General features: G+C 42.9%; 1 protein-coding gene and 1 long non-coding RNA gene across 39 annotated transcripts in view; one reads left to right on the forward strand and one right to left on the reverse strand.

Annotated features, from left to right (window-relative positions):
- Window positions 1-22,168, reverse strand: part of PHF21A (PHD finger protein 21A) — a 174,084-nt gene extending 151,916 nt beyond the window's left edge. For 10 of the 38 annotated variants that reach the window (XM_070564918.1, XM_070564936.1, XM_070564940.1 and 7 more), the window contains exon 1: window positions 21,567-22,168. Coding sequence is in view for 2 of the 38 variants with exons in the window: in XM_070564925.1 (XP_070421026.1) it covers window positions 21,567-21,662 (96 nt within the window). In the remaining 36 variants the exon portion in view is untranslated. Of the gene's footprint in view, window positions 1-14,442; window positions 14,541-18,561; window positions 18,702-20,368; window positions 20,556-21,566 lie in introns of those variants that run through there. The other 28 variants (XM_070564916.1, XM_070564939.1, XM_070564902.1 and 25 more) reach the window with 21 other exon arrangements.
- A 2,201-nt stretch (window positions 22,169-24,369) lies between these two features.
- LOC139074462 (uncharacterized) lies at window positions 24,370-27,030 on the forward strand. Its single transcript, XR_011524090.1, has 2 exons — window positions 24,370-25,213; window positions 26,615-27,030. It is a non-coding gene; the product is annotated as an uncharacterized lncRNA (long non-coding RNA).
- The last annotated feature ends 563 nt before the right edge of the window (window positions 27,031-27,593 follow it).

Genomic DNA, 27,593 nt, shown 5'->3' on the forward strand with positions numbered 1-27,593 from the left:
CTCCCTCTGGCTGGAACACTCTCTTCCATCAAACATCTTCATGGATCACTCCCTCAGAATGTTTAGCAAATCTACAGTAGCTGCAAGAGTAGAATATTAACATAAAGACTAAAACTGTCATCCGACAGTGTTCCTCCCCAAACTTTTACTCTGAGGGTGCTCTTTCTTATGCCAAGAACACCCTTGTACTTCTCTCTGCCCATCCAAATCTCACGGAGTTTTCGGGTCCAGAGAAAGACTCACTGATTCATGGAGACCCTCCCTAACCATCCCAGCACCCAGTTCTCCTGTCTTTGAATCTCGGAGTATTTAACATCTCTCTCATTCATCTCAGAATTTAACCAGAGAGTCTCACGCTGTAACTTACATGTCTTATCTCCCTAAACACACTACACACACACACACGCGCGCGCGCATGCACACACACACAAATAGAGTAGAATAATGCCTCATACAAGTAGTTCTCAAACCTAGATCAGGGTAACTCTAAAATTTCAAAAAAATACAGATTCACAGGCCCTACCCTTAGAGATTCTGAATTCATTATGTCTGATTTGGAGCCCAGATGTCTCTATTTCTTTAAAAGTTCCCCCAGAAGATTCTGACGGGTAGCCAGGATTAGGACCCACCGCCTAACAGTCCTCTATCTCCTCAGTACCTAGGACAGTAAGCCCTCAAATAGCCAAAAGCTAGATGGGACACCGGAGGGTACCGCATCCATGCCTTCATTTCACACAGGAACAGAGGTCCAAGAAGTCTATACGACCAGACAAAGCTACAAGGGTAGTAAGAGGCAAAGCCCAGCCTAAGACTCAGATTAACAGCTCTCAATCCAGAAATCCTTCCATGAGACTGCACATAAAGAAGGGAACGTAACAAAAGTCCACCATTCACACATGGGCGTAGTAAACACTGACTATCTAATACTTGACCTGTGCTTGCAATGTCCACGCTCTAAGACAGCGTACATTATCAGCTTCTATATGCTTGAAAAACAGGAGCAACATTAGCAGATAAAAGATTTAAGAGCCAGAGAGCAATTTGGGGAAGGCTTACAAATAAAATTTCTTTACTAAGTCCTCTTACAATATGTACAAAAACTTGTAAAATCATTTATTCTGTAGTTGAGATGTATTAGGACAAATAAACAGAAAGAAATATTGCTTCATCGTGCTACAAAGTACAAAAATCCTTATTCACAAGCTTCCACAGCTCACAAAGCTATAAATGTTTTCTGAGTCTAATCATCATAACGTAAACTTCTTAATTACAGATCAGACTTAGTAAATCACCCCATATCCCAAGACAACTCAAACTCTTATCTTAATAATCAGTTAACTGCAAGACCAAAACTCTTGCCATCAACAACAATAACCAAGCCGGGTACGCGTACGGCATTACGGGAGTGCGGGGGTTGATCCTGGTGCACGGGGATTTACGAACGCCTGCTGTCACCACTAAGGGGAGTTCGGGGTGGAAGCCATTAGCACCACGGAGGAGGAGCAATGCCCAGCTCTGCATCTGCGAAAACCCTTCCAACTGCACTAACTGCAACTACTGGGAGCTGTTCTCTCAGAAATGGGATAATAGGCCCAAATTCCTCCGTCTCTAAAGCACAAAGATAATTGAACTAAAAGTCACTAAGGAAGGTCACTGGTAAACACCTGATTAAAAAAATATACAAGAAAAAGGTAAGCTGAAAGAACAATTAACACACTAAGCAAATTTTATAAAAAAGCATCAACACGCACAGAAGAAAGCAGTGAATTGCTGGAGAAAAATACCTCACACAAAAATTCACCAGGACTAGAACAACCAAGTTTTTTAAAATTAGGGCACAGTAAACCTGACAGTAGCCAGCAGCTTGTCCAAAGAAACACAAGCACACACAAAACAAAACGCAAACTCCTGCCGATAGAGCCCTAAGTGCACTACCACGCCTGCTTCTAGAAGACAGAAGAAAACTCCTGCTGCACTGACAGCCAGGAACGACCCCAGAGGACCTCAGACAAACGGATAACGCGCCCAGGCCACCAGAATGACCAAAACTCCCTAACTAAAATTATGGCACTTTATTGTGCTCCACTCTGCCTCACTTCTCAACACTGCACCGCGGTGCGCACCGGGCTGGAAGAGGAGCAGGTGCCTTCCAGGCTGTAGAAAAATTAGTGAGACAGACACACACACACACACACACACCCCAACACAAACACAAACACAAAGGGAACGATGTTCTTTCACTTGAAGGGGCTTAAGAAATGCAAGGCTTTGCTGCAGGCCTTGAAAACTAGGAGTAGGCCTTACCGAAGGAGAGAGGAAAAAGCCTAGGTTTACCGCAAAGCGCAAAGCGGCATGCAAAGACTAAAGGAATTAACACCTATTTCAATTAAAAGGCTTTGGCAACAATTCATTTTTTAAAAAAGAAAGAGAAATTGAGATTTTCAGCATTTCTGTCACCAAAAGAAAATGAGAATCTTTTCTCTCAGACTGCACAGGTTCAGCTCCACAACACAAATAAAAAAGAACCTGATTTAAGGCCTGAAAACTAAAAATGGTACCAAACAGTCACATTTCTTCAAAAAATCTAAGTAGTCCAACATAGTGACTCTTCATCATCACCGCGATCATTAATGAACATTTAGCTTTTCATCTGCACTTTGAAACGTCAATGAGAAACTGAAACGGCTACAATGTGCTGGGCATTTCAACTTTGGAAACAAAAACCACAAAGAAACGGGAGTGTGAGGCAGAAAGCCTCAATCATGCTGATAAGTAAGTGGTCCTAAAATCTGAAAGTGAAAGCAACACAGACCAAAAAAGAAGTTTCCTTGATATGAACGCTAGCCTTTAAAACCAAAAATATGTTCTGCTACAGAAGAGTGAAATCAGGGCTTCCATTAACCTTGTTAAAAAAACATCCCATGAGCATGGATTTCTTTCCTCAGTCTCTTCATCAGAGCAGCATGGGGTCCCATTAGGCACCCTGTTTTACTTCCACCTTATAAATAACGTTAGCTATGCGCTTTTTCCATGGAAACCAAGCACAGAGGAACCCACTTAAATGAATACCGGTTAAAGGAATAAGTTTTATTTTAGAAAGGTTTTGCTGCTCTAGATGAACTCTACTGGGGAATACTACAAAGTCGTCTTAAGTATAATTTTTTAAAGTATATCTTTGGTGTGGAGGGAGCTTATTAAAGGTCCTGTTAAATAAGTACACTCCCTGCACTAAACTAAACGTGCCAAACAGCATCCTAACGTCAGACACCTTTTCCACGCACGCACAGGGGTTTCGACGCACAACTCCAATGACTATGCTTCTCCAAGCTCTGGGTGGAATAATTACCCCTATGGGCCTAATTTAATCTAATCAAAGCAAGGAAATTTAGAAATAAGGCTACCATCACCTTGTAGTGACTAGTAACGAACAGGTCCCACAACCGCAGGCACACGCACACCTTACAGCTCCTCCAGACAGGTGCGAACAGGCAGGCAAATAACACAAGCACCTCATCACGGCTACCAGGTCCAGGGGCGCAGGTGCTCGAAACCCCTTCCTCAACAAGCTTGTAAGTTATTATACGTATTCCTTAGTCAATCAATACACACACTTGGGTGAAACAGAAATAGAATATGCAGAAGGAGAAAGTGCAGAACAAGATACAGTGATTTCCGACTTTAAGTTGACGTAAATACTGCCCTACATACTCTAGAAATGACCGTTATTGGTGGTCCACACACAAGTTGCAGACAGGCAAGCATACACAAAATAAAATGCAATTCATAAGAACAGAAAACTCAAAACTTGTCATCTTGAGCCTCTGAAGACAGAAGGGGTAAGAAAACTAAAATCTTCCCAGCAGATATGGTTCTCCACTAAGTTAGTGGCGGCTCAGGTATCTTCAATAAGTTAAAAGACACATGAAAGTAAATATCCTAAAAGATGATTACTAATAGCAAAGTTACAACATATGAAGAGTTAACATTCCCACACACACTCCTCCTTTGAGTATACCACATGGTTATTTGTACCGCGTGACTTAAAAACATAAAATTACATTCCTTGGATGTTTCACACACTGGAAAGATTGGCAAAATGCTGACAGTTGTTGAAGGTAGGTTAACAGGTATATGCGATTTGTTAATGTTATTCACTCTACTTTTACGTATGTTTCTAAATATCCATAAAAGGAAGTTTAAAAAATCCTAGAGATAAAGTTAAGATTCTTGTCCGAAACACGTTTTTCTCTAGGTGTAATTAAATAATGGATGAAATGCCTGGTATAGATCTTAGAAGCTATTAAATTTAAATCCAACACGGCCATTAACCTAACATAACCACAGCTAATTTCCAAGTTTTACTTTTCTTACCAAAACGATTCCGTTAATAGTTCAAAACCACTAGGAGAAACCTGGAAAGGAAAGGGTCTGGTATTTTGTAACCGCCAGCTAACGAAATGTCAACAATCAATACATAACAACAAGGCATCATGCCCCTGCTTGGCATTCTACAAACTAAAGAAAGAAATTCCACCAGCCCTATCACCAAATGGAAATACTCTCAGAATCAGCAACACCAACATCTCTTCTCCAGTTAGGTCCAGGGGACTCAGAGGGCAACATAATAACTCAATGCTTGCCACTTCCCTGATCTCAGGGAGGAACAAGGCTGCCCCGCCCCCACGACGGCCCACCTCACCCCCTCCCAGAAACTACAGCAACTTCTCAGGTAAAAAGGTCTTTTTCTATTCTTTCCCTTAGCCCAGAGAGAAAATGTTTCACAAAAACTCAGTTACTTCGCCAGTGATGTTAAGCTCTCTATTACCCACTCCCGGCTGAGGGTCCAGACTGGGGAGGCCCACAAACTGTTACAGCCTTACGGTCTTGACACCGGCTCCCTGTCTGAAAACCAGTAACTACAATGGTGCTCTACTTTGTTTTGAAGAGAAACAGAGTAAGACGGTGGGAGCTCTGGAGAGAGTGATGAACAGGAGACAGGGGACAGTGGACGCAGAGAAGAGCAGAGAGAGAGGAAAGGCGACGGAGGGGTGTGCGCCGTCAATGGACAGCGGCCTCTCTCCGCAAAGCAGCTGGCACCCCACCGAACCAGGCAGGGTCCCGCACAACGGGAACCGGAGTCCAGCCCTGTCATACGCGGCCCACCTTTTACAAATCAGGCAGGGACTAACAGGTTTTCAAAATTGTGTAATTCTTTAAATCAACCCCAAAGACCCTATAGGTAGGGCCTGTTTCTCACTCCTGTATTGATTAAAATGAAATACACTTCTAAACTTTTTACAATGCCACTCACCCAAGAGAAGCAACGTTTATAGGTCCTGCATACAGGCTGAAGAAAAGAAAACAATACTGTACATACACGATGCCAACTCCCAAACTACAAAGCGTTGCTGACTGACCGCTCTAGCTCCTGCAACGCAACATTACAATTTTTTTAACTGAAGGAAAACTATAGAGCCCGCTATAAAATTGCTTAATTTTTAAAATATTTGTTGAGCTGGAGTATAGCACTTTATCAAAACAAACTTGATGGAATTTCTGCTCAGAAAGCAGAAATAATGTTTTATGAACACAGACAAAATAAAATATTGTAAATACTTCTATCCACCTTCTAGGCTTTTATGAAATGGTGCAGTTGGGTAAATGAGAACAAAAATTAATGGAAGCTATTACTCTGATTTAATTCAAATGCTCACTAGCGGGAACATACACAGCACTAGGATGTTTTGGTAAGCTAGTGCACACACCGGAAAAAACCTACACAGGTCAAAGGTCAAAAAAGTTCCAGATCCAAATTGGTAGTGAATGAATAAAATTAATTCTATTTCACACTTAATGATCATTCTCCTTTCCTCAATTACTGGTGCCACTTACCAGATAGATAGATACACATACACATATATACACACATACATACATACTAATGGGTATATTAAAAACTTAAATTCTTTACAAATTTGATCAAAAAAATCTTAATTTTTCGATCACTGTAAGACAGAGAGTTAAAGAGCAGCTTCGCCCACAATCAACTTGTTCTCAGGCCCACTTTCCAGGCTCTACATAGGTAACATATGACAATTAATTATAGAAAGAAAATAACAATTACCATAAGAAAAGGCCAGGCACCAGATGAGAGGAAATTTCACAAAGGCAAAATGCCCAAAATCAGATGGCGAATAAACTGTGTCCGTCATTACTAGAAAGCACTTGTGTGCCACTTTACATCTCTGGGGTTCTAGAATCATTTCCATCAGTTTTTACACCCAAGCCTGTGTTCTCAAGGGTTAAACACACACAGTTTGTCCTGAGCAGCTGGTTAGGAGTTTAGACTTCTGAGTTATAATGCCTACTCTACTACTGACTTGATGCTCAGTGACCTACTGTAAGCCACATCAGTATCTTGGTGCAAAAAAAGCTTCGATCAAATGTATAACAGGGTTTTAACAAATATAAAGTACCCTGAGTATTTTTAAGTCTCTGTTATAACCGACATATTCTCATGTATTTTCTAATTCTCCCAGAGTTATTCACAAACAAGAACTCATTAGACACGCTTTTCCCATCCACACCTTCTTCACCAAGACATTTCAGGAAAAACACTCTCCTTTCCAGCTAAGCTGTTCCATATTTACTTTTTTCCCCACAAACTTTTAGTGGGACCGTAACAATAATAATGACAACAGCAGCTACCACTTATCAAGTGTCTTAAGATTTCCTCACTTTCTCTTCACATCAGTCCTAGGAGGTTGGCATTATCATCCTGGGATCACCAATGAAGACACTGAAGTCCAAGCGGACAGCACGGTGCCCGGTGTGCAGCATGCAGGGGACACATCTCTGTGGAAGGGAGCTTAAAACCACCAGTCCGAGCTCACACACTCCACTTTCAGTGGCTGTACTGAGATTCCAACGCAGGGGTCACACCCCAAAGCTTGAGGCTCTTTTCCCACTATGCCTTTGTCTCACGCCTTGAGAAGAGAGGAGAGGAGTGGAGAATTAAGGTTAAGTGACAACACCTAACAACAGCTACCATTTACTTAGCACTTAGTATGTGTCAGGCACTTGCCACAGTTCAGGTGTTATAACCAGCTCAGGCGATGGGTACTATTATTTATGCATATCTTACATGTGAAGCAAGTGAGGCAGAGGCACAGAGTGGGACGGACGTGATTTGGCCATCGTCACAGAGCAAACCCATGGCAAAGTCAGGATTTGAGCCCACGGAGACTGGCTCCAGCCCGGGCGCTGACACTCAACCACTGTGCTGCATGGCCAACCCAAAAACTCCCTTCACCGGCACTGCAAGAAAACAAGACTCAACCCTTCCAACAACACGCCTAAACCGGAAGCCTCCATGCTCTGACGGATTGTGAAGAACGAGTGGAGCTTGCGTAGGCATGCGCGCCAGACCACTGTCCAGGCACACAGGAATGCCCCTGGTGACGAGATCACTGCACTGCTCAGGAAGTGGCACACTGTAAATCTGGTTAAGAGCCCCCAGCCCACCTCTCTCCACGCTCAGACCCACCCTAACCCCGCGCTGCAAGGATCAAGCCATTCGGAGCCGTCCCAGCGCCCTCTTCCGTAACACGAATGTCACTCTGGGAGTGCCCAAGTGCGTATGGTACTCCTTCCATCACCCTTTCTTCTTCTTCCCAAACGCCAGAAAAACACCTCAAAACGAATGAATGAATCTGAGCTACTTAAAAATCCTAACAAATGTCCAATGATAACTACAGATTTAAATGAGGGAAAAAATGCAAAATTCTCTCATCGTTTTGTATCTTGTCCAAATTTTACATTCAAAAAGGAGAGGCCACAAAAAAAAAAAGAAAAAAAGGAAGCAGAGGCCTCCTTGGAAGACTCAGCTCTTAGATCAGCCCATTATCACAAGGGCGCCTGGAAGGGTGCGCAGGAAAGCAAACTTTTGCCTCCGATTCTGCGCATCCTGATACGCATATTTAAAACAAGAATCATTATTGTTGTATTACAAGTTATTGATTGGGCTTCTTATCCTAAGATCTACTAGTATGACAATGTATTTAATGACATAAACCAAAATATTAAGCATGGATTTAATATTTGTCTATTCACATGTCTATTCTGTAACATATACAGAAAATAAACACATGGAAAAACAGGCCTGGACCTGGAGGAAGGGAGAACCCCACACAATGGGAACAGGAACTACTGCAGATCCCTCCATTGACATCGTAAAGTTGCCACGTTTTCTGGGCTCTCTTTTGAATTAATGTGGCATCTGTTCCAAGTACAGCATGCTAACATTTTACTAAAAGATATTTTCATTCTACATTTGTATCTGGTTTGCTTTTTATTTGAACTCCTGTTTTATTTCAGTGGTCATTATTTCTTTATACCAAGTTGTCAATTTGGCATTCCTAATCTATCCGCCCTGGGCACAGAAAAGGGTGGGGAGGAACCATCAGCTTAAAACCCTCCAACAGCAATAATTACAATACGCTTTGCATTTAGATTAAATAAAGCAAATAAGCAGCACAAAGATTTTTGTAGGCTTTTTAGTATTGGGTCCTGATAAGTTAATGGCATCTGTTCCTTTCGGAAGAAGAATTCTGCTCTGAGGTACTGGGGGTTGTGGGGGGAGAGCAGAGAAGTAAACAAATACCAAATAGAATCAGTCAAGTTACAAAGTTTGGTCTCCGTGAAATGGTGATTTCAGTAATTTGCAAATACCCAACTCTATCGAGTGAGAAGTGCTTTTAAGACACCCTCAAAAATGCTGCAGCAACGAGCCCAATACAACCACTTGTACTTAACATGCGTGCTGCATACTCCACAGTGTTACGTCATGTCAGGCACAGAGAAGACGCTTACCAAGCTGTCCTGCGTTCTCTAAACTGCCTGACAACAACAGAGGCCCTGCCACCTCCACGGTGGGAGGAAGCGCTGTCCAGGCAGGCAGCCTTCTCCCCTTGGTCAACTCTGAAGAAAACGAGTACGGCTTACATTTCTGTCTTCTCAGCTCACCTCTCTCAAGGCCTTTACTCTCAATCTTTCAGCCTTTCACAGGAAGAAAGGCTGTTTCTTTAAAATTAAAAAGCTGCAAAAGATCACTCCAACTTAAAAGCCCCAGCCTGGTACCAACTGTCCTCCAGGTGTCCCCATGGCTGCCTCTACTGCAGAAGACGGGAGAGCGCCAGTCTCCACGTGGGGGCACCCGCCCTCGGGAAGGAAGGGGCCACGGGAAGAAATTATTACAACGTGTACTTTAAAATCTCATCCTTTTTTAAATTTCAATTTTCCTGTACGTTTTATAACATACATAAAACACTAGTTCAGAAAATTATATATAAATATACATTTACTGGTGGCCATAATTTTTTAAAGTTTGGCGACTACAGGTTAAGAAGGCAGAAACTAGACTAAGAGGAGAAAACTAGGCTCTGCCATTAACTTACTCAAATTCTCGTCCCTGCCTCAGTTTCACCATCCATGACATGAAGAGCCCTTTGTACACTTATAAGACCATTCTGAGAAATAATCAAATACTCTCTGGGCCACGGTCTGCACCACACAAACTGAAAAGCACATACGAATGCTACCAATGAGAAATACTCAACTGGGCTTCTTAAAACTGTGACTATAGTTCAAATAAACTGCTGCATTTATTTTTTTTGCTTTTTTTAGATTTTTTTTAAATTTTTTTCCTTTTTCTCCCCAAAGCTCCCCGGTACATAGTTGTATATTCTTTGTTGTGGCTCCTTCTAGTTGTGGCATGTGGGACGCCGCCTCAGCGTGGCTCAATGAGCGGTGCCATGTCCGCGCCCAGGATTCGAACCGGCGAAACACTGGGCCGCCTGCAGCGGAGCGTGCGAACTCAACCACTCGGACATGGGGCCGGCCCCACTGCTGCGTTTATTATCAGACCCATTTCTTAGAATTTTTAAGGCCAGGCTTCAGGACTTTGCTAAATGCGGGTCTAAAGAAGCATAAAGCACGCAGACGCAAGCAGAGCATTCCAGGATTAGAAAGAGGTTTTTTTTAAACTTCCATAATGAAAAACTTATCTCCTATGAAATAAAATTTTTTAATTTAAAAATTACAAAGGTGAATTATGACTAACAACCTTAGCAACAAGTGAAAACTCTCAAAGCCAGAATCAAAGATTATATTTAATGTAGATTATAAGGCCTTCTTTTTTTATAATGCCAGAAAAGTGAATGGCACTCAAATAATTTATCTTTATTATCTTTTTTTACTGCTTTGAAAAACGCTGGGTTACCAGGATAGCACTTGGGGGTGGTTGAGGGACAGGGACAGGGACGGGGGTGAGGTCAGCCAACACCGCTCACACACACGTGAGGACCAGGACTGACCCTCACGCAGGGCATCTGAATGCTAATTAAGCAGGACTAGTTCGAGTTCCCATTAATTAAAATATTACAAGTATTATCTTGGTTTTAAAACCCTACTTTACTTTGCAAATGTTGAATCAATGCCTCCTAACAACCAAGAAGAGAGACCAGCAGTTAAAAAAAGCTACCTGAAACCACAATTAATCTCTTTATAAGTAGTTACCAGAAGCAGTCGAATTTAATTCTGAAATGCTGCCACCTACACTACTCGTGCAGGACAGAAAACAATGTTGTCATTTTAAATTGGTTAACCTTTTTTAAAGTTTTAAAAATAACAATGACCATTGCTAAGGCATTAGGTACAAGTAAAAAGAACTTAAAATGCTTTTTGCCTCAGAGGTAATAATCGGTCTAGGACATAGGTTTACAATCTTAATGTATAAATTTTACCCACCTCTCGCCCTCCATCCTCACTCCCACTTCCTACCTGAGACTTATTTTCCAAAACAGGCAAGTTTTTCAAATAGCCATCTGAAAAAAGTAAACTTCAAGAGAGTATTATGGTATAATTCTATTTTTAAAATACATATATATACTATATATATTACACATATTTAAATGCACAGGAAGATTTAAAAGTAGGATGGGAGTGGGGCAACTTTAATTTTCTACTTTCTACATATCTATATTGGTAGAACTACTTTCATAACTCAGAGGGACTGCCTTTATACTATTTCTTAAAAGAAAGGACATTTGTCATTGAACCCTCTAAAATGCTAACAGTTACATGAGGACTAATTGAATAGCGAATGCAAACTCTTTGCCCCTACTAAGAAAATGTGTAAAATAACCTAGCCTGATACAGTCCCAAATCCCGACCCTAAGAAATAGCCATCAGACCTGACTCCACGCTGGGCACCGTGCTGGGTGAGGGGCAGACAGCGACAAAAAAGACAGGCAGGACCCCAAAGGCCTCCATTTCCATTCTACTCCACTGTTTTCCATTTCCAAAATATTCAACCTAACGCAACCAAAATCAACATGAAACACTCTCAAAATGATACAGCACGGCTGTGGCCATTTCAGAAAATGTACAACTTCTTTAGTAATTCGTTTTCTAGGTCTCCATGGGAATTACACCGTTTAGCACAGCATTATAGACACTCAAGAGGAGGGGTTCCGGCATCAAACCTGGGCTTGAATTCAGGTTGAGGCATCTGGTACCCACGTGATCCCAGGGAAGCCTTCATTTCCTCCTCTGGGGAATGGGGATAGGATACTAAGAGTAAATCCTCAGAGTACTGCGGTGAAGATTAAAATTAAATGGGACCCTATATGCAAAAAGACAACACTACACACAATAAACACTCAGCATACGTTACATTAGTATTATTATTAATATCATAGCAGGTAAATATAAGGTACAAAAACTTGCCAGACACTTAAGGTCCTATATCTATGCCATTTCTGCAAGAACAAATAAATATATTTGTGTAAGTTTGTATATTAACATATAAAAATGTTTTCCAATTAAAAGCCCATTATTAAAACTCTTTATTACCATAACAACACACCACTACATTTATGATATCTATATTATAATATATATGCAAATGCATCAGTATATACCGTACACTGTAAAAACACGCTAAGAACTTGTCTCTTGGCCATGGGGGGGGAGGTTCTAGATCACCAATTACGATTCTAAGTCATCTATTTAAACTTTTAAAAATAATATTATTAACACAACACAGGTAACTATCTTAAAATCCAGCCATCTATTAGTGATTAAAAACTCTATTTACATATACTCCTTTAGTCTACCTAGTACCTTCCCGAGTACAACCTCATCTAATCGTGTTAACAGCAGAGGGAGGCAGGCTCTGACCATTGTCCCCATTCGGTCCAGCAAGGCTGAACCTCCCAAGAGTGCACAGCTAGTGTCAGGACTGGTCTTAAAGCCAGCTCCTCTGACACCATCACAACTGTTTCATTTTCACTGGCTTGGGACATTTCACAAAAAAAAGAAAACTGTGCTCAATAATTTAGGTGTGTCAGAGGACTCTACAGGGAATTACGCGTGGCTGACCAGCTTCACTCTCCTTATTTCCAACTTCAGTATTTCAGGAATTACACAAGTGTGTGTTAACTATACAACGTAGATAAGGAGAATTCATCCAAACCTGATTATTTCCTGCCTTGGCCAATTAATACCAGAGACCATTTTCTCCCTTATATTTAGCCCTTTGTGTTTAACTTCTCTCTAACCACTGAATTTATTTAACGTTCGGCCTTGAAAAGACAAGTTAATATAAAATAAATAAAACCATTCATAATGTGGAAGCATCATCAGATGAGAGTCCATAAATTTCTGACACATCTGAAGAATCTATTTAATATCTAATATACAAACATTAACAAATTTCAGTTTACATTTATGAGGGAAAAAACAGTTAGTATTATCGCAGTGGGTTGGTTTGTTGTGTAAACAAGTACTCAAATAATTACTACTAAAGGCAGAGTTTTCTTAAATAAACACAGCGGCCCTCAGCCATGATATTCCAGGAGCTCTGCGCAGGGGAAAAGCTGGAAGAGACACTGGCCTGGCAGGTAAGAGACACTTCCCCGATTCTGCACGCACTCCAACTAAGGCACAGACATCACAACTTATGCTTACATTTTTCAATATTCCCAGGTGTCCCTTTCCCTTCTCAAAAAGCTAAAAGAGACCAGCCATGCAGATAAAAATATCCTGCAAGTTCAAGAGCCTAAAAGAAGTTAGAGTGTCCTAAAAGAGAAAAATAATGTAAAGACTTAGGATTTTTTTGAACCTAACATTTTCAGTACAACCCACGGACCTGAAACCACATTTTCTTTCTGGGGCTGCTCACCGGCCTCCAATACGCCAATCCTGAAACGCTGTGAACCGTGGTGACAGACTCGTTCAAGCTTCTAAACACAACAGACTTTTTCCAAGGTTACATACACTGTGACACAAGGAACATTTTTGCAGCATCTTATTTTCACTAATCAACTAGTTTGGATATTCTACCAGTGCAAACATCATGAACAAAGAAATTTTCATTATCTTTTGAACTTCCCAAAGGCAACCAAAGGCTGTGATACAGAGGCAAAGAGTATTGAATAGGCAGAGCTGAATCCTGGTCAAAATTCTGCTACTGGCTGTCTGTCTGACTGTGGGCACGTGCCACTTAGGGAGAAACTCAGGTGCAAAGACATTTTATGTACAGCAAAAAATTCTAAGGAACTGCCACATCATTACCATAAACCAAAATCTCAAGGTCTTGTTAGAATAGCCTGGGCTTCTGATCAAATATTAATGTAAACAGAGAGGGAAAAGTGTGAAGCATGCTATTTTTTAAAATAACAATAAACACTACTACTTCTGCTGCTAACTCCAGACATTTACCGAGCCTTCGGCATGCGCCAGGCACTGCCCTGAGCACTTGCACAGATTCTAACACTCAGTGCCTGCGACCACATTCTGACATCAGCTAATAAAGCAGAAGTATCAGAATCCTCAAAAGAACACAAATTCAAATGTTACAAATGAAAATAAACAAATTATGAAAGAAACCTTACCTTTTCCTCTACCTTGCAGACTACACACACCTTTGAGTATTAAAGTTAGCCTAAAACCACGTTTATTTTCAGGAATCTGTCTTCCATCTAAAGAAGACTGAGAGTCAAGATGTTGACAATTATCACAGAAGAATCAAAAACCTGTGAACTTCAACAGCATCACCAAAAAAAACCTCCCATCCCACTTTAACTACTGAGTAACTGCCCCATTCAAAGAAAAGAGAACAGTATATACACATCAGGCCCGACAATAACAGGCTTCTAATGCCCATGCTAGCAGCAAATAACGCTGTGGAACTATAAAGAGACCTGCATCATCACAGACAAAAACACTTACAATGGCCAAGTCAAGTTCTGAATACATATACACACGTAAATATCCATACATAAGTGTTATCTGACATGTAAATCTTATTACAGTAGCTGATAAAAAACAACAAACTAATCTAAGGTAAACTAAAACATTAGGGTGTTTCTGAAGACTCACTTGAGAATGTCAGCAGCATAATAATCATGATATTAGCAACCAAACTTTACTTAGCAGAAAGTTCTTAGAGGCTTTGGGAAGCTGTGTATAAAATGGAGTAGACAGGAGGGAAGGGTTCCCTGTGCTGTTTAAATCAACTACAGGTCCCAGAATGCAATGCTCTAATCCGGAGTTAAGCAAAAAACCGCAGTGCATCCTGGGACTTGTAGTAAGCAAACCACCTCACCCTATCACAGTAAGTTTCAAGAAAGTCTGAACTATCCAGCACAATTTGACTAGATCTTCTTATCAGGGCCGAGTCAAATTCAGATCTAACTTGTTCTCTGCTCTGGCACAGTTTCTTTAGCACATATTGGGAAAAGTACCAGTCAATATTTAGATTAGACATTTTCACATGAGGAAAACCTTAGAATAAGCATATAAAAGATATGCTTAAAAAGCAAAAAGATTTGGTACGATTTTAAAATGATATTTAAAAATATAATTTTTTCAGTAATTTTTTAAGGTTTGGTTCGAACAATTTCAAAGCTTTCTATCCCCCTCCCCAAAAAAGATTTTGTTTTACCAGGTTTCCTCTTAACAGTCTTTCCAAGTTATGTTTTATAAATAATTTTTCTTGAAGCAAATTCTCATAAGACAACATTTCCCATACCCTAATACTGCCCACTAGGAAATATATTCTTATAGTAATACATACACATAACACCATCACACAAAAAAACAATACTACTTAAATTCTTCTTTGTCAAGCCCTTACTCAAACACTTAGAAAAAAAATATTCCAACTAAAGACCCATTTCTCTCGTCCACTGACGTCTTCTAAAAACACAAAGACTTTTTTTTAAAACATGTCCAAACCCAAGCGGGTCAGTTGGAGCTGTAATCTATGGATATACAGTGTCCATAGGCACCCTACCTGCTGAAGGCTGGGGAAGGAGGCTGGGAAAGAACTAAACGCAGTCTGCATCAGGAGGCCTAACACAGGTGGTGGGTTATTTTCAGGCAACAGCACCTTCACAAACACGCTGCGGAACACAGTCCAAGAAATTCCTAACAAGGAAAGATAAGCTGGCACACAAATTTAACACAATCCAGCTAAAAATCACCTGCAGCACATGCTACTACATTTCACCATAAAAGTGGCAAGCCACTACAGGATCTGAAGCTTCATCAATACAACATACTGTCCATAAGGCCGGAGACAGCAGTTGCCATGGTTACTATCACCCACTTTTATCAGGAAATTATTGTCATTACTCTGAAGTTTGGGGTACTTACTTAAAATTAAACAAAAACCAAAACAAAATACAGTGTAGGGGCCTGCCTGTTAATTGGGCGGAAGAATCCACTACTGCTTGATTTCTAAGTATGCTGCTTTAGAGAGGCACATGGTTAACAATACTTGGATCTGCAGCAGAAAAAAATCAATTCCTTTCTGCTGCTCCTTCTCCTCAAGTACTGACAGTTTGTATTCTCACTGCAGCCAAAACAATAAAACAAAACCCATCTTTTTGGCTTCTGTGTTTAAGTTATTTTTCTCCCCTAGGCCCACAAACAGTCAAAATAAAGCCCAGATCACCAACCTGTTAGGCCCCACTCCCTTCCTATCCCCACATTACCGGTTCACTTTTTTGTCTACTTAAAAAAGCAGAAAAACATTTCCGTAGATGATTCCAAAATATAGGAAAGAATAGTTTCCTTCAACAGAGACCTGCTCACTATTTTTTATTTTTTAAAAAGGAAAGGCCTTGCAGTGTACTGAAGGGAGACAAGTGGAGAAGTATTCAAACTGCCAAACAAGTGTCTAGTGTAAGAAAGTTGCTCTAGGAAACCCCACAGGATGAGTGAACGTCACACATTCTCTCTCCAAGAGAAGAGTCCCCACCACCTCAGCTGAAGACCGAATGGATAGGCAAGTAACGTAAAAGTTATTCTTAAAAGTCTATTTCAACAATCTCTCAAAAGATAACTTCCAAAATTTAATACACAAAGAAGAACTATATGAAAGCCTACAAAACAATACAAACACACAAAGAAAGCACAGGCTATTGAAGAAATAATTATCTACAATAAAGTCAATGCCATGTTAACATTTAAAAAAGAATCTCAAGGCAGCCAAACACACACCTGGTAAAGGTAAAGAGATCAAAACATATTGCTATGCTCCTAACGAATACTTAAGGCCTACAAAAAAAGCCCAAAAGTCAATGTAAATCATCAATATTTCCCAGCACAAATTAATATGAAGATTCAAACATGTTTTAAGAAATCAGCTCTGAATGTAGACACAAGGAAATTCTGTCCAAAGTTAGAGACCTAAAACTTGAATCCCTTCCTTTTCTCCCTTTGAATAGTAATTAAACACAAAACCCTTCAGCTAGAAACTCTAAGGACACAAAATTTTAAAGCACGTTAACAGAACCTTAACTTCAGTATTTCCTCAAAAAAACCTTTAGCATAAAGTGTCTGTCAGTGGGGTGAAAAAGTTAATATCACCCTGAGAGGTTTCATTTTTACCTAAACAGTTAAATGTTTTTCTCACTTTTCACAGAAGCAAGTGTCTGTATTTAATTACTAATTGGGGCTATTTTATAAAGAGCAGTCACTTCTAAAATTTAAGATACCAGACCTTTTGATGTGCTCATAAACACAGGAACTCCCAATTAGCTATATTTTATTTTATTTTAGTCCAAATTTGTGAGCAGGGCCAGAACTCAAGGCTCTGAGTTTTAAACTTTTGGGCTATTTTTACACAAAAATATTTCAGTGTAATCCTCTAGATTTGAGTAGTCATTTCCTCATGCATCCCTCTAAAATAGAAAAACAAAAATGATGTACACGTGCTAATGCATACAGATATATATCTTTTTCACTTTGAAACAAGTCTGAAAACTTTAGTTAGAATTTTTCAGAAAGCAGCATCAATCAAAACCTTAACCATGACATCTGTTACTGTGTGTTAATAAGACTTCTATAGAAGAATCCGGGAAGTTCAATATTTCCTAAAACCAACTACCATCACATCAATGGAGAAATGAAGAAAAACTTTAACAGGGGAAACACATTTCAGAGGATCCACAGAAGGAAAAATGATCTTTTTTTTGAATTATGAGAAACTGCCTAGGCAGCATTTTTTAAACAAAGCTTCAAAACTGTAACAAAGAGCTTTCTGGTAACCACAGCAGTATCTCAAAAAAAAAAAAATTTCATGAAGTGTTCAGGGTGTACTTTCAATGCACTCATTTCCCAAATGATATGGAGAAAGTTAACATTTTAAAGATAGAAGCGTCTGTCCATGTATTAATTAACTATCTCAACAACTTAACATCTGCAAGGTTTCTGAGAATTTACAAAGCGCTTTCACATGTACTTTCTCATTTGAGCTTACTGAAAAAAAAGTACAGCGTTATGTCTAGCCAACAGATAAAATTGAAAGCAGGTTCACCAAATTTTCTACACATTCCTAAGTTTTTAAAACTTTGATATAAAACTTTACAAGCCATCACAGTAGCATAGTTCCAGTGATAAATCAATTCACCTAACAGAGTTTCACAGGACCATGTGCTGTAAATGCTACGACACTACTTTCATGGACGCAGTTATTGTTATGTGTTACAAAAGGACTTATCAGCAATGACCTATATCCACAGATCAAACTTTACTTATAGTTCAAGAATCTGTCTTTGGAGGCCAAATACATCAACCACACGTACTCATAAAGCTGAGTGCCTAAGAATTTATGTATTAGGATCACTATCCATAATTTCGAGGAAAAAAACACACACACACGTCTAAAATTTTTTCCATACGATACCTCCCTTCCCAAAATCTCAAGTACTCTACGTCCTATTTGTATTAACACAATAAGGATGCTCACAAAACATAAAGCCCCAAGTCCTTTTGTTCATAGCCCTTGCACATGATTTTTTTAAGGTGTTTAACACCCCACTCACCAATATAAGACTAATCATTCTTCAAAATAAAATAATTCTAACAGCATTCTATACCCACATGCAGCATCCTTAAGCTATCTGTTACTGTAAGGAGGTAAAAAGCAGTCAAAGATTTCCAGTTCAAATAACAATGTAATTTATTAATGGAATTTTTAAACGGACTTACTCAAAATCTTTGGGAACTTGAAGGTGTTAATCCTATTGCTTAGCTGAAGCTAAGTAGAGCTGTCATAAGTAGCAAGACCCTCAAAATTCAGATTTGCTTTCTCTTGCTGTTGCACCTCCTGCTGGATAGCATTTAGAGCTCTTCAAGTAAGCAGAAGAAGAGTATTTCTGAGGCATCTCCTTCCAGAGGATTGAATGGGAAAAAGGATGGACCTTTCAAGGCTAAAAGACATAGGGCCCCGTCCATCACTTATATCTCTTCAAAATCAAATCTGGCATAGGCAGGAGTCTTTTTCATCTATTACTATTCCAGTTCCATAAAGACTGGCTTGAGTCCAAAGAGCAAAATGCTTAAATAAAGCTTGCAAGATTATCGAAAAACTATGTTAAAAAACCTTCAAAAGCACTCAAGGAAAAGACTATGATGGCCAGCCAAGCAACGCCAGTCACGCTGCAAACACTATCATGTTAACAAAAGCAAGAGTCGGACATAAAGAAAAGCACCTGGAATATGGTTGACGTGTTAGCCAGAAGTTTGTGCTTTGAGAATTTCCTGCACTATTACTACGCTGTTCGCTTTAGGATAGTTGTACATCCACAGAAGTTTTAAGTTCAGAAATTTTTTTATAAACATTAATGTTAACTGCGCACAAAACTTCCTCCTTGCCATCAAAAGATATGTCCTGAGATTTTAAAACGCATTCCTCAGACATTTTAGATGGCCTCTAATAAGGTAGTTTTAAACCCACGAGGGAGACTCCATATACCAGTGGAGACAGAAAAAGAGAATGGGAAGGAACTCACCAAAATCAAAATGAATAATAGTATTTCCAGTAAAAATGTAGTAACAGTTTCCTACAATGCTGTGAAACCAAGTAAATTGTGAAACTTAAAAAAAAAGGGGGGGGAGGGGGCTGGTCTTCAAAGACCAAAAGAAAAGCTGACCTATTTATTTCTACTGCCCAAACCTGAGTGAACCCTAGACGTAAACAAACAACATAAACACTGAAAAGGACACACCGACGTCTTAACTCCAATCTGGGTCCCCTTACCAGGCCCTCCAAGAAGCTACAGATGTTGATGAGGATGCTCTCTAAAGAGATTCCAGCTCCCGGCCTGAAGAACCCCTATAAAGTCTGCCTATGAAACGCCTTCCTTCCTAGAGCGCACAACTGCTTTAAAAAAAAAAAAAAACAAAAAAAAAACAACTTTCATCAGCCCAAATTAATCTGATCCTAATATTCAGCTATCAATTATTAATACATAAATGTTCTTCCTTCTCTACCGGCCCCAGCTCAAGCAGCTCCATTCCTGACACCGACTATTAACGAAAAGGCACAGCTCGCTGCCCGGCTATGGGGCAGATCCTTGAAATCCAAAACACAGCCACAAAGTTCACTGTCAAGGCCAGTGCTGAGGCCCACACACGCCCGGACCTCAACTCCCATCTGAAATTCTAGAAAGCCATCCTGGCAAGAGACATCTTTAAAAAACAACACAATGTGGACGTGCCGAGGGAGATCCTCTACTTCCACACCTAAACAAAGAATATTTCAACATATGACCGGAATATGATGACACCGGATTCACCAATGAAAACAAAACCTGGCTGCCATGAGCAGTCGTGCCCTCGTCTCAACAACTCAACTACTTAGCGATCACTGCCGGCGCATCTGCACCCTACAACCGGCGTGTGGCCTTCTCCGGGGGTGCAAGCCCCAGACAAAGTTGAACGGAGACATTCTTCCCCCGGTGCCCAATCTCGAGAGCAAGCCCTCCCCTCCCAGGGCCACCTTGCTGCTACCCACCATCGCGAACGTGGTCAGGGGAAAAAAAGAAATCCTAACAGCACCGCTCGGCAGAATAAAGAGACCAAAGAGAGGATGACGAGAAGTGTTGGGAACTGCGTGCACGACGGGGCTGGACCAAACGGAAAGAGTCCCACTCCGCGCGCCCCTCCCCCCGGCGGGGGCGCGGGCGGGGGAGGGGCGGCGCGGCCCCTCTCGGAGCCGCCTGGCCCGCGCGGGGTCCCGGGGGCGCCCCGCGGCCGCGGGCGGCGGGGGCGCGTGCGGGAGGGCCGGCCCCGGGGTGAGGGGTGCAGGCAGACTCTCCGGAATAACAAGTTGCAGAAGAAAAAGAATAAGCGGAATTTCCCCAACGCTGCTCCGGCCACCCAAGACAAATGCACCAACACACACACACACACACACACACACACACACACACACTCGGGCCCGGCAGCGTCAGCAGCCGCAGCTTTTTTTTTTTTTAAACCAGATCCCTCAGTCACCAAACAAGATGGTTTTCCAAAAAAAAAAAAAAAAAAAATTAAATAAATAACCATAATAAAAACTTCCCCCCGACAGCATCCCGGAGGGTGGGGGGAGGTGAAAGAGACAAGGCGACCATCCCCCGGGCAGGGGGAGCCGAGGGGGGCGGCCGAGGCTCCGCGCCCCCCGCCCCCGCCCGCGGCCCCCCTCCCCGGCCCCCCGCTGGGACAATGTGACGCCCCCTCCCCGCCACCCCCGGCGCGCCGCCTCTGTCACCCGCTCCGGCCCTGCACTCAGCGCCCAGGCTCCCGAGGCTGCTCCTAAACTTACTTCCAATTTATCCTGGGGAGGGGTGGAGGGCAGAGGGGAGGAAGGGGGGGGAGACCAGGTTTTTCCATTGTCTTTTTTTTAGGGGGGGAGGAATAGGAAGGGCACGCAGGGGGGCGCCCCGAAGGGGAAGTTATTGCTCAAATCTCAAGTTGACTGAGGGGTCCTGGGCGAGCACACCCCCCCTTTCCCTCCTCCCTCCCACACACCCCTCCCCTCCCCCTCCCTCCCCCCACAACAAACTCCAAGCAGGCAGCCCCTGTTCCTCCCAGAGACAAACACCAGAGACAAGACAGAGAGGGAGAGGGGGAGAGGGGGAGGGGGAGGGAGGGGAAACAGAGCTACTCCAGAAAAAAAGAGAGAGAGGAGAGTGAGGAGAAGAGAGAATGGAAAAGCTGGGATACTGCACCCTCCTGCTGCTGGCTGGCTGTCCCCCCTGGCAGCTGGAGGCAGGAACTCTGAGCAGGAGAAGCAGGAGGAGGAGGAGGGGGGAACTCTTCTTCATGGGGAGGGAGGGAAGAAGCTGGAGCTGCTGCTGCTGCTGCGGCTGCTCTGGGCCTCTCGCACTTTTTAGATATTAGTGTGTTAAGATGGTAGGTTGTTCCCTTCTCTCCTCCTCCTCCTCCTCTCCTCTCCCTCTCTCTCACTCTCTCACTCACTCTCTCTCTCTCTCTCTCTCTGGGCTGTTTCTTTCCTCCTCTTCCCCAGGCAAGGGGGGGTGGGGAGGAGGGGGTGGGGGGAGGAACTGGAGCCTCCTCCTCCTCCAGGAGAGACACACACAGGCCCCGGGCCGGAGTGGGGGGGGGCACTCAGAGCAGCAGGAGAGAAACTGTGGGAGACAAACAAGCCCAACTCTTCATCCTCCTCCTCCTCCTCTCCGCAGCAGCAGCGAGCACCACCAGCCCATTCACCACCCGGCCCCGGGCCGCAGCACCTCCGCCGCCTCAGCCCGGGGATCCCTCCGCCCAGGCCCAGACACACTCGCCCGCGCGGGAGCCCGCCGCGCGGCCCCGCCGGCCCGCCGCCGCCGCCGCCGTGCGCGCCCCCGCCGCTCCCGAGAGCCGGGCGAGAGGGACTGGGGCTGGGGAAGCGGGCGCGAGGGCGGGGGGGGGGGCGCGGAGGCGCCGGGGGAGAGGGGCACGGCGGGGGGGGCGGGCGGCCGGGCGGAGTTGCACGGCGGCCGCCCCGGGCCCCCGCGCCGCCGGCCGCGGCCTCCGGGACGCGCGGGCCCCCCCGGGGCGGCGGGGCGGCGGCGGGGGGGGGCGGCGGGGGCCCGCGGCGGCGCTCGGGCGGGCGGACTACTTGACGTGTCGGTGCGGCGAATTTATTTCACTTTGCCTAAGGAACGGGGTGTGCTGCGGCCCCCATTGCCTAGGGAAAAAACCCGGATGTAAAGTGAGTGAAACTAAACTAGAGTGAAGTAGGGCAGCGGCAGCCAAACTCCAGTGCAGCGGCGGCGGGGATGGGGCTGAGCACGGAGCGGCGGCGGCCGAACTCCGGGGCCGCCGCAATGATGGGCCCGGGCAGCGCTGCAGCTCGGCTCCCGGGGAGCTGCAGCCGAGGCGAGGCCGGAGCCCGCTGCGGCCCCCCCAACTCCGCGGCCCGAGCCCGACTCCCCCCTCCCGCCGGCAGGAGCTGCCAAGGGGCTCCGGAGCGGCCCCAACTCCCTCCAGGGCAGCAGCAGTTTGCAGGGGGGCACGAAAAAGCCGCGAGGGCAGGAGCGGAGAGAAGGAATGGGGAAGCACTGCAATGGGGGAGCGTGGTCCAGGCAACAGGAGAAAGATGCAACCTCAAGTCGAATGCAACATGCAATCCCCGGCCGCCGCTCGCCCGCTCCCTCCCCTCGCCACCCCGCCCCCTTTCCAAATAACTACCCTTGAACCACTTTATTAGCCGTACTTAGTGCCACACTCGAGTCGGGGAGGGGCGGGGGACGGGGTCCTTCGCTCACCTTTATTTATTGCTGCTTTCTCCCCCCTCTCCATGTTTTTTATTCCTAAGTTCTTTTGTTCTAAGGGGGATGATGGCATTTACTTTTCTGCTTTGTGTAGCAGGGCAATCACTGGGAATCGGCCACGTATAATCCGGCGGTTTGTCATATTTTATTAGTGAAAGTATTTTATGCCTATTCTACCTCTAAGGACTGTAACATGGAGAATTGCGGGGAAGGAAACATCAGAGGAATTCTTGTTTTGAGAGATTTCTTGGCGGGGCGGGGGAGGATCCCCCCTGCCTTTTTTGGAGGGGGTTTATTTAGAATTTTAAATCGATAGTTTTCAACTTAAAGCTTAATGTTTTTGTACGGCCAGACTACTGGATTCTAAAATAACCCCCAACCACAATAAAGAAAAAAAAAAGTCCAAAATCCTAGATTAAAAAAGAAAAATCCCTACTGGACAGTGATATTATCTGTTCTGTGCAGCACGCTGGACTTCATATAGTGTGGGGCTTCGAATGTTAAATGACAATAAACCCCAACCCCAACTGAATACAAATGGGGGGTGGGGGTGGTTTTGTTTTTAAGGCTCAGCACTTTGGTAGCATCTGCCACTACGCATTTTCCAGGCGTTGATTAGCCATGCAACTCCCATAGGCTTGAAGTCCAGTTTTTGCAGATAAAGAGCAACAGTAGTGAGATGATTCGCCCAAAGTCAAAGTGAGTCATTGACAGAACCAGAAATAGCCTTCGACTCTGTTTGTTACTGGTCACATCGTTTCCGTTAAATAGTATTTCCTCCAAGAAATAAACAGTATTTAAAAATAAATGGACCTTCTTTACCTTATGTATTTCCACCAAGGATGCTTTGAGATCCTTGGACATGAAGATATTTTCTTACTTCTGTGACCTGCAAAATTAAGTTCAGTTTAACAAGAAAAAGCAATTTTTCAAAATTCTGATTTCTTAAAGCTAAAAAGTAGATAAAAGTATGGGCTTTACTTTACATGTGTAGGCCATTTAGTCCTCTGAGCTTTATGTTTAAAAAAAATTCACAGCAGAGAAAGTGTGTAAGAGTTTGAGAGCAAAAATGAGAATCCCTATAAATGATTCAGGCAGCCTGGATGAACTCATAATGTTGTGAAACTAAACCCATAACGCAGTCAAGATGAATAACGGAAGGACAGGTTGGATAGTAAGACCCAGCTTTACCATCTTGAGATAACCCTAATGTACTTAAAAGATGAGGGAAGGCGGGGCGGGGTGGGGGGGCGCTTTCAAGCTGGACGCACTAGGCGCTGGAACCATAACCTAATGTCGTTTCCAGTCAGCTCAGGCTGTCAAAATTTTTGAGAGCAAGACTGCTTTAGTGTTCTTTCTGGAAAAAAAAAGTTTAAAACATTTCAGAATTTCATAGAAAAAAAGAAGCTCAAATGGTGCCTGAATGTGTAAATGCTATAGAACAGGGGTCAGCGAACTTTTCTGGAAAAGCCTGGATAGTCACTATCTTAGACTTTGCAGACCACAGGGTCTGTCACCACTTCGCAACTCTATGCAGTAGTAGCGCAAAAGCGGCCACAGAGAATACGTAAACAAATGAACCTGGCTGTGTTCTAATAAAGCTTTTATTTATGGGCCTTGACATTTGAATTTCATGTACTTATCATGTGTCGCAAAATATCCTTTTAATTTTTTCAACCCTTAGAAACAATGTTAAGACATTCTTAGCTTGTGGGCTTCACAAACACAGGAGGTGGGCAGGATTGAGCCCACAGGCTGTTGTGTACCAACCCCGGCTTTAGAAGACTAAAGTTGACGAGATGAACTTCTTGTACCAGAGGGATGCTTGGTTAATAAGATGTTTGTACAGCAATCAAAAATCAATGTCATGCAAAATCATGCTTTAGCTATTTACTCTTAATTAAAATGCTTTAGCCAATTAATAGTCTAACACTCCTATAACTATCAAACTCTGTGGAAAAGAATACTCTAGCTTGTGATTCATGGAGAGACCGCGTTTCCATTTGCATACTCTTCATCACTCTAAGATAGTGACGAGGAGTGGAACCAAGAGGACCTGGATTCCGACACCTAACAAGTATCACTCCTTTTCAACTAAGGTACGTTGGGCAAGTTCCTCAACCTCTCAGAGCCTTAGTTTTCCTAGCTTGTCAAATGCAGCTATGAATACCTACTTCCTAAGGACGTTGAGAAGATTGGATGAAATAATTCAAGTAAAGTGCTTAGCACAGTGTCAGGCACATGGGACTCTCACATATCTCTCCCTGTGCCCTTAAATTCTTTTTCTGAGATAATGTAACTCAAGAGCAGGTGAACATGTGGAGTGCCAATATCTTGTCAGTGTAGATGGTGCATCTGAGGACCATCAGAGTGATTCAAGGTTGTGGGGTTGAGATTGTGATATATTTTGATGGGTCTCTCTCACGCTCTAAGCGTGCCTGTCATGGGACCCTCGGTCGACACACACTAGCTGTGTGGCCTTAGACAAACACTTCGGTCTTCTGAACCCTGGTGTCTCATACGTAAAATAAAGATAATACCTTGCAGGGTTTTGGAAAGGGCTAAACAGCATAAATGCTAGAGGAAAAAAAGGAAAAGATAAAATTAACGTAAGTTAGTGAAAATCTGAGAAATAAGCTGAAAATTGAAAGTGTACCATCAGAAGCTCCTTTGAGGTAAATCATTTAGCTTTCAGACATGAATGACATTTTAACAGCAGGTGCACAATAACTTAGAATTCACTCTCCTACCACCTAGTTGACCCCCACTCCAGACCATTTAATGGCCATCAAAATCCTGTAGAGCAAGGGTAAAACTCAAATTTTGAATGTGATTAAATATTGGAGTACAGTTTTTAATTCTTATAAAAGTAGTCAGATCTATCATTGTTTTCCTATATATTTCTGCCTTCTGTCCCAGGCTTCAAGAGGTCATCCAAAGTCCAAGATTAGAAAAATACCTACACTTTTCTTCTGGTATTTTTACGGTTTCTACTTTTCACATTTACCTTGTTACCATGTATAATTTTTTCTTTTTTTGGTGTCAGATAGGAGGTAGAAATCTAAATAACTTTTGTTTGATAGAAAGTATTTAATTAATATTGGGATTCTATTGAATAATGTAAAATGGCACTCAAAATGATAAAACAGCTAGCTCCTTCTAAGGACTGTCAGTCTAATGCAGAGATACTATAAATATAGGAAAAATATAACAGAGGCGTTATATATTGTATTATATGGTGGCATTATGTATTATAATAGAAAATAAATGTTTTTTCTAAATTTTCTTATTTGACAGTTTTGTAGAGCATAGAACACACCATACCCACAGATATTAAGGTCTTTTTGTATTTGCGTAAGATTGTCTCTAATGTTTGGAATTTGACAGTATTTCAAAGTAATGCTCCCCCCACCCCCACAAAAAGGACTAATTGAACAGCTTACTTATCTAACTTCCCCTACCTGTCCTTTACCCATCCGCTATCCTTTTTTCTACTCCAGGCTAAAAAGTAACCCCATTGTCTCCTAAAGGTCAGCTTAAGAACATCTGAACTCTGGAAACCTGAGCACCCTCCTTCTTCACTGAGGCAAGAGGTAACTACGGCAGGTCATCGAGGCTTCTTTTCTACTTCTTACTGGGCTGGAATAAGTGCAAACCCGGTTTGTACCAACGGTGTGCTTAAATAAGTAGAGGAGACATATCAATGTGATTTTTAAAGAATTGTGACAGAAAATCCCCAGTGACTAGCAGAAGTTGAATATACATTCCTTCTCCCCACTGTCTCGATGGTTTCTGATCTCTTAAAAATCTTCACTTGAACTGTCTTGTATGTGTGTTTATGGCAAGCTGAAATCGTAATTGGAAATGAGTCAGGGATAACTGGTAAATAAATAAATATTGGTGGGCAAGCAGTCGACTCTCTGGAGAATACCTTCAATTTCATTACTTTGCCAATCTCCAAGGTCAGTTTAATCATAAGCAACTTCAGGTGTGTGTGGGTTTAATAGAATTAACTAGAACAGGGCTCCCCAACCTTGGCACTGTTGACGCGTTGGGCCAGATAATTTTTGTTGGGGTGGAGGGGGGCGTTGTAGGATGTTTAGCAGCCTCTCTGGCTTCTACGCACTAGATACCAGTGGCACCTCCCCACAGTTGTGACAACCAAAAATCTCTCCGGGCGTTGCCAAATGTCCCCTGTGTGTGTGTATGGGGCAGCGGGGAGGAGGGCAGAATCGCAGCGAGGGCAGTGGGGCAGCAGCTAGAACCACTGAACTAGACCAGACGCCACAGGCAGATTTAGGTGTGTGTCTGCGTGTGTGTGACTCCGCCCTCTGCAGAAGCGGATCCCAATTCCTGTCCACAAGGAGTGATGTTGATCAGGGGGCCTAGGCTGGACCTGTTGTGAAAAACTAAAATGGTTTTACACGTGGATAAAGAGAACAGATTAGTGGTTACCAGAGGAGAAGGGGGTTGGGAGGT

The sequence above is a fragment of the Equus przewalskii genome, chromosome 11, assembly GCF_037783145.1.
Source record: "Equus przewalskii isolate Varuska chromosome 11, EquPr2, whole genome shotgun sequence".
Classification (NCBI taxonomy): Eukaryota; Metazoa; Chordata; class Mammalia; order Perissodactyla; family Equidae; genus Equus; species Equus przewalskii.